Raw genomic sequence first — 7,500 nt, forward strand, 5'->3', positions numbered from 1 at the left:
AGGAAGAAAAGAGAGAGAAGAGAAAGATAGAGAATAAAAATGAAAGGAAAAAATGAAAGAGAAATGGAAGAAAAAATAGAAAGAATAATAGTCATGTGACCTGCTGAAGATAATCAGATGATGATGGAAGGTTTCTCATCAGCTGATCTTCAACACTTTAATAAACACCAGAGCTCAGTGTTTCAGCTGGACAATAATAAATTACTCTCTATCCTTCAGCAGGTCCTCACTTCTGGACCATGCAATGACCAGTGCCTGTTCTGTTCTACTGTTCCACTGCACCTGTGTGTGAGACTGTGGAGAAGTTTCCAGAAGGTTCTAAACCATTAAACACTGCTCATTTAGCTCCCTGAGTCTTTACTGATTATTATACATTCTAATTACAAGTCATGGAGTGTGTGATGGTGTCTGAGAATGCTGGAGTGTATGACGGTGTTGTCCTTGATGGATGATGATGGTGTTTGATGGATGATGATGGTGTTTGATGGTGTAATGTTGGTGTTTGATGGTGTAATGTTGGTGTTTGATGGTGTAATGATGGTGTTTGATGGTGTAATGTTGGTGTTTGATGGTGTAATGTTGGTGTTTGATGGTGTAATGTTGGTGTTTGATGGTGTAATGTTGGTGTTTGATGGATGATGATGGTGTTTGATGGTGTAATGTTGGTGTTTGATTATGTAATGATGGTGTTTGATGGATGATGATGGTGTTTGATGGATGATGATGGTGTTTGATGGTGTAATGTTGGTGTAATGTTGGTGTTTGATGGTGGAGTATTGGTGTTTGTTGGTGTAATGTTGGTGTTTGATGGTGGGGTGTTGGTGTTTGATTATGTAATGTTGGTGTTTGATGGATGATGATGGTGTTTGATGGTGTAGTGTTGGTGTTTGATGGATGATGATGGTGTTTGATGGTGTAATGTTGGTGTTTGATGGATGATGATGGTGTTTGATGGTATAATGTTGGTGTTTGATGGATGATGATGGTGTTTGATGGTGTAATGTTGGTGTTTGATGGATGATGATGGTGTTTGATGGATGATGATGGTGTTTGATGGTGTAATGTTGGTGTTTGATGGATGATGATGGTGTTTGATGAATGCTGATGGTGTTTGATGGTGTAATGTTGGTGTTTGATGGATGATGATGGTGTTTGATGGTGTAATGTTGGTGTTTGATGGATGATGATGGTGTTTGATGGATGATGATGGTGTTTGATGGTGTAATGTTGGTGTTTGATGGATGATGATGGTGTTTGATGGTGTAATGTTGGTGTTTGATGGATGATGATGGTGTTTGATGGTGTAATGTTGGTGTTTGATGGATGATGATGGTGTTTGATGGATGATGATGGTGTTTGATGGTGTAATGTTGGTGTTTGATGGTGTAATGTTGGTGTTTGATGGATGATGATGGTGTTTGATGGTGTAATGTTGGTGTTTGATGGTGTAATGTTGGTGTTTGATGGATGATGGTGTTTGATGGATGATGATGGTGTTTGATGGATGATGATGGTGTTTGATGAATGATGTTGGTGTTTGATGAATGATGGTGTTTGATGGTGTAATGTTGGTGTTTGATGGTGTAATGTTGGTGTTTGATGGATGATGTTGGTGTTTGATGGTGTAATGTTGGTGTTTGATGGATGATGTTGGTGTTTGATGGATGATGATGGTGTTTGATGGATGATGATGGTGTTTGATGGTGTGATGTTGGTGTTTGATGGATGATGATGGTGTTTGATGAATGATGATGGTGTTTGATGGTGTAATGTTGGTGTTTGATGGATGATGGTGTTTGATGGTGTAATGTTGGTGTTTGATGGTGTAATGTTGGTGTTTGATGGATGATGTTGGTGTTTGATGGATGATGATGGTGTTTGATGGATGATGATGGTGTTTGATGAATGATGTTGGTGTTTGATGAATGATGATGGTGTTTGATGGTGTAATGTTGGTGTTTGATGGTGTAATGTTGGTGTTTGATGGATGATGTTGGTGTTTGATGGTGTAATGTTGGTGTTTGATGGATGATGTTGGTGTTTGATGGATGATGATGGTGTTTGATGAATGATGATGGTGTTTGATGGTGTAATGTTGGTGTTTGATGGATGATGATGGTGTTTGATGAATGATGATGGTGTTTGATGGTGTAATGTTGGTGTTTGATGGATGATGATGGTGTTTGATGAATGATGATGGTGTTTGATGGTGTAATGTTGGTGTTTGATGGGTGATGATGGTGTTTGATGGATGATGATGGTGTTTGATGAATGATGATGGTGTTTGATGGTGTAATGTTGGTGTTTGATGGATGATGATGGTGTTTGATGAATGATGATGGTGTTTGATGAAGAGTCTTGGTGTTTGATGGTGAATGTTGTGTATGATGGTAACTAAGTCAGATATGTTGGTGTCTGATGGAACACCAAAATGTGACTGTTTGATGTTGAAATGTTGGTGTTTGAGGGTGGTTGTTAGTATTAAACCCACACACACCTCCTTCATTGTCCTTGCCGTCTGCACAGAGGGTTTCCATGGCGACGTCACAGCCAGCCCCCCTCCAGCCAGGCTGGCACACACAGTGCCATCCGTTCTGATCCAGTGTGCAGCGGCCATTACTGTTACACAGACCTGGGCATCCCTCTGCGGAAACACACACACACACACACACACTCATTATAGTTTACATACACAAATAGGGGAGGGTTTCTGTGTTTTTTTGTGCGGGAGGGAGGGTTAAAGAAATTTACACATATATATGTATTTAGGTGTGTGTGTGTGTGTAGGTGTGTGAGTGTGTAACATGAATGAACAGAACTTTGAACAGGTACACATTCATATAGTTGCAAAATGAGAGGTCAAAGGTCAAAGGTAAACACAGAGTGACACTGGACGTCTCACGGGCCTCGTGAGATGAACAACGGCTGTAAATTCACATGAACGTTAAAAAACACCTCTTCATCACCTTCATCATTATCACCATCATCATCACTGTTCACATCATCATCGTTCTCACATTCTCCACAGAACCTCAGAGACTTAAATTAAAATGAAATGTCTTTAGATTTTAGAATCCAAATAAAAAATTAATAAATAATCACAAGTCCACGATGAAGAGCGCGCTGGGATTTTGTAGAATTTAGATTAGATATAGGAAATAAATTTAGAAGAATTACAGTAACAGAAGAAAGAGCAAACAAGAATCTAGCTATCTGTCTGTATGTCTATCTGTCTGTCTGTATATCTGTCTATCTGTCTGTCTGTCTCTTGATCTGTCTGTCTGTTTATCAGTTGTCCCAGCTGTCTGTTTATTTGTCTTTTGGTTATCTGCCTGTCTGTCTGTTTCTGTCTATTTATCTTTCTGCTATTGAAACATTTAATCAGTCTATATAATCTACCTTGCTACCCCCACTGTCTCTCTCTCTCTCTCTCTCTCTCTCTCTCTCTGTATATTTCTCTGACTCTGTACCTGCCTGTCATTCTGTCCATCTGTCTGTCTGTCTGCATGTCTGTCTGTCTATCTGTCTGTGTGTCTGTCTGCATGTCTGTATGTCAGTCTGCATGTTTGTCTATCTATCTGTCTGTGTGTCTGTCTGCATGTCTGTCTGTCTGTCTGTCTGTCTGTGTGTATTTGTGAGATAGCTGAAGTCAGTTGTACAGCTGCATCCATGTGAAGCTACAGCACACAGACAGAGATAGAGAGATAAACAAACTCCAGGCATAAAGTATAGGGAGGTGTGATGATACCCCATTGTCATACTTTCTGCCCGGGGTGCATTCCACTACCCTGTGTGGGGTGGGGGGTGGGGTGGGGGTTCGGGTGAAGGTGGGCAAAGGGGTAAGAACGGGAGCAGCAACAAGAACTGGACCAACACACACCAGGGTTCAGGCTACAGGATGCACATGAAGAGCATCACAGGTGTGTGTGTGTGTGTGTGTGTGTGTGTGTGTTGACTGGTCAAGACAAACAAAGATGGGAGGTGACCAGGTAAGGAAGGACCAACAGTGAGGACACGCAGACGCCGTGCTTTACAGAAAGAAAGAAAGAAAGAAAAACACACAAAAAAGACACAGAAGACAAAAAAAGAAAGAAATGAAAAAAAAGAACTGACAGATAGAAGAAAAAAAGAAAAACAGATCATATAAACAAAAAAGAAAGGCATAAGGAACTAGAAATCAAAATAAAAAGTAAAATAAGAAAGAAAGAAAGAAAGAAAGAAAGAAAGAAAGAAAGAAAGAAAGAAAGAAAGAAAGAAAGAAAGAAAGAAAGACAGGCAGACAGAGGGATTGCTTAGAGAACAATGTCCCTGGGACTTGGGCTTTACCTTTAAATCCTATCCTCTCTCCTATCATGGGCCGGGAAGAAGGAAGGACAAAACCAGGAAAGAAAAGCAACAAAAAACAAAAGGTTCTGAGCACGTGAGTCCACGACATTAAAGAGTTTCATACAGACAGGAGAAAGAGAGGGAGAGAGGGAAAGGGGAAAAGAGAGGGAAGGAGAGACAGACGCTCCGAGTGTTTGGGATGGAGGACCGATTAAAGGTTCATCAAGAAGAAGAAGAAGAAGAAGAAGAAGAAGAAGAGGAGTTAGACTTTTATTCCTGTTTAAATCATCAGCAGTCTTTAAAAATCACAATCAATTTCTGACTCATTAAAACCACGAGAGAACACAGGGGAAGAAAGAAGAGAAGCAGATGTGGTGAAAAAAATAAGAATGAAATAAATAAATAAATGCAGATGTTAGGATCTCAATATCAATAAGGATATTTTTGGTTCATGTCGGAATTAAAAGTTATTTTATTATTATTATTATTATTGTTATTATTATTATTATTATTATTATTATTATTATTATTATTATTATTATGTTTTTAATAAAACAACTGAAAATAACCAGCAAAAATAAAATAAAACATAATACTTTTTTTAAAAAAATTAAAAATACATGAAACATGTTACGGCTAGAATTTAATAATTTACATTTCATTTTTTTATTTGTTACCAATTTATTATCAATTTTACTATTACTTTTATTAATTAATTATGCTTTATTATCATTTGTTTAGTAATATAAATATTTTTTTTTATAAATTTACAATTGATATTTTATAATCTAGTATTTCCCCTAACAAATATTTTATTTATTTAATTAATTTGTTTGTTTGTTTGTTTATGTTTCATTGATCATGATTTTTTTTAAAAATCATCAGAGTGTTATAAATCCTCAATGAATTAATTACGATCGACCAATCACGGCTTAGCAACTGTAACTAGCAAGTAGCACCAGTGTGATTTGGGCTTTTTGGGGATTTCTTGAGGGGAAATAAAGATTTTGTGAAAATATTAGCATTTTTGTCCTGAAATAATTGGAATTTAACAAAATAAAAAAAATCAGAACAGGAATCATAAATATTTATTTCGCTAGTCTGAAGCCTCTAAAATAAAACCAGTTCATGGACGACACAGATACTTGACTAGCTCCTGATCCTGGTTTGTGTGTGTGTGTGTGTCTGTGTGTCTGTGTGTGTGTGTGCTAGGGAACGCCCCGCTCAGCAAATTGGGGACATTTGCCAAGGAGAACACAGAGGACATGGTCTCACATTTCTGACAGTCCAAAAGAGAGATGAGGATGGAAAATCACAGAAAAGCTGCAACGAATAATACGCAAGGGAAAGAGAGAAAGAGAGAGAAAAGATAGATAGAGAGAGAGAACGAGGGACAACGAAAGAACGGAGAGAATGAAAGAAAGTAGAGGTTATTAATATGTAATCAAAATGTCAAAAAGAGCTGAACGGGGACACAAAAGGCACAGCAGAAGAGAGGAAGAGAAGACACAGTACCTTGGACATACGTCTCCGGGTGAGCTTCAGAGGGAAAGAGAGGGAAGGAGAGAGAGAGAGAGAGAGAGAGAGAGAGAGAGCAAAGGTTTAAAAAAGCAGGTAAAGAGGTTAAGACAGGGATTATTTATTTAGGACCAGAGCTAATAGTGTTCATACATCACACACACACACACACACACACACACACACACACACATGTGCAACACGAGGAGTAAATGGAGCACAAGTTGACAGCGCTGCTGGGAAATGGCTAAGTGTGCGTCCTATTTTGAAGCGTAGTGTGTAGTGTGTGTCCTTATTAAGTGTTACCAAAAAAACCCCCGTGTGTCGTCACGGCAACCGTGGCAATATATGTGCTTTTATTTCATTTAATGTAAGTATCACTGTTACAGTGGTACTCATTATCCTGAACATAATGCGTGTTAAAACGTTCACACCGTCCCTGACCTAATCATTAAATATTGTTTGCCATGTATTTATTTATTTAATATTTAAATATATTTTTTATTTTCTATCCAACAAAAAAGTGGATCAAATTAAAATTCTGTCCTGTGTACCGTGATGCCTAAATTACTTCCTGATAAGTGTGGGAGAATAAAAACACAACCGGAGAGGTGTAAAGTTACAGCGAAATAAGTGTGCGTCTCTGTTCAGGACTAAAACGGAGTCGTCTTTAACAGCCAGTGATCCGTTTCACAGAAAAAAAGAATAAACTCCCATGAACCAATTAGAAACCAGCATTTAGTGTGTGTTTGGTGTGAGTTTGGTGAGAGTTTGGAGTGTGTTTGGTATGTGCTTGGTGAGAGTTTGGTGTGTGTGGTTAAAGTTTGGAGTGTGTTTGGTAAGAGTGTGGCGTGTTTGGTGAGTGTTTGGTGTGAGCTTGGAGTGAGTTTGGAGTGTGTGGTTAGAGTTTGTAGTGTGTTTGGTAAGAGTGTGTTGTGTGTTTGGAGTGTGTTTGGTAAGAGTGTGTTGTGTGTTTGGAGTGTGTTTCGAGTGTGTTTGGTAAAAGTTTGGAGTGTGTTTGGTGTGAGTTTGGTGTGTGTTTAGTGTGTGTTTGGTTAAAGTTTGGTGTGTGTTTGGTGTGAGTTTGGTAAAAGTTTGGAGTGTGTTTGGTGTGTGTTTGGTTAGAGTTTGGAGTGTGTTTGGTAAGAGTGTGTTGTGTTTGGTGTGTGTTTGGTAAAAGTTTGGAGTGTGTTTGGTAAAAGTTTGGAGTGTGTGGTTAGAGTTTGGAGTGTGTTTGGTAAGAGTGTGTTGTGTGTTTGGTGTGTTTGGTTAGAGTTTGGAGTGTGTTTGGTTAGAGTTTGGAGTGTGTTTGGTAAAAGTTTGGAGTGTGTTTGGTAAAAGTTTGGAGTGTGTTTGGTTAGAGTTTGGAGTGTGTTTGGTAAAAGTTTGGAGTGTGTTTGGTGTGTTTGGTTAGAGTTTGGAGTGTGTTTGGTAAAAGTTCGGTGTGTGTTTGGTGTGTGTTTTGTTAGAGTTTGGAGTGTGTTTGGTGTATGATTAGTGTGTGTTTGGTGTGTGATTAGTGTGTGTTTGATGTGTGATTAGTGTGTGTTTGGTGTGTGATTAGTGTGTGTTTGGTGTGTGATTAGTGTGTGTTTGGTGTGTGATTAGTGTGTGTTTGGTGTGTGATTAGTGTGTGTTTGGTGTGTGATTAGTGTG

General features: G+C 38.6%; 1 protein-coding gene across 7 annotated transcripts in view; it reads right to left on the bottom strand.

Annotated features, from left to right (window-relative positions):
• tenm3 (teneurin transmembrane protein 3) overlaps positions 1-7,500 on the bottom strand; it is a 446,382-nt gene that overhangs the window by 89,566 nt on the left and 349,316 nt on the right. For 5 of the 7 annotated variants that reach the window (XM_058379160.1, XM_058379152.1, XM_058379143.1 and 2 more), the window contains 3 exons: positions 5,842-5,865; positions 4,327-4,347; positions 2,498-2,644 (listed from right to left, as the gene is read on the bottom strand). In XM_058379160.1, the coding sequence (XP_058235143.1) occupies positions 2,498-2,644; positions 4,327-4,347; positions 5,842-5,865 (192 nt within the window). The remainder of the gene's footprint in view (positions 1-2,497; positions 2,645-4,326; positions 4,348-5,841; positions 5,866-7,500) is intronic. The other 2 variants (XM_058379176.1, XM_058379169.1) reach the window with 1 other exon arrangement.

This window comes from Hemibagrus wyckioides, linkage group LG03 (genome assembly GCF_019097595.1).
Source record: "Hemibagrus wyckioides isolate EC202008001 linkage group LG03, SWU_Hwy_1.0, whole genome shotgun sequence".
Lineage (NCBI taxonomy): Eukaryota > Metazoa > Chordata > Actinopteri > Siluriformes > Bagridae > Hemibagrus > Hemibagrus wyckioides.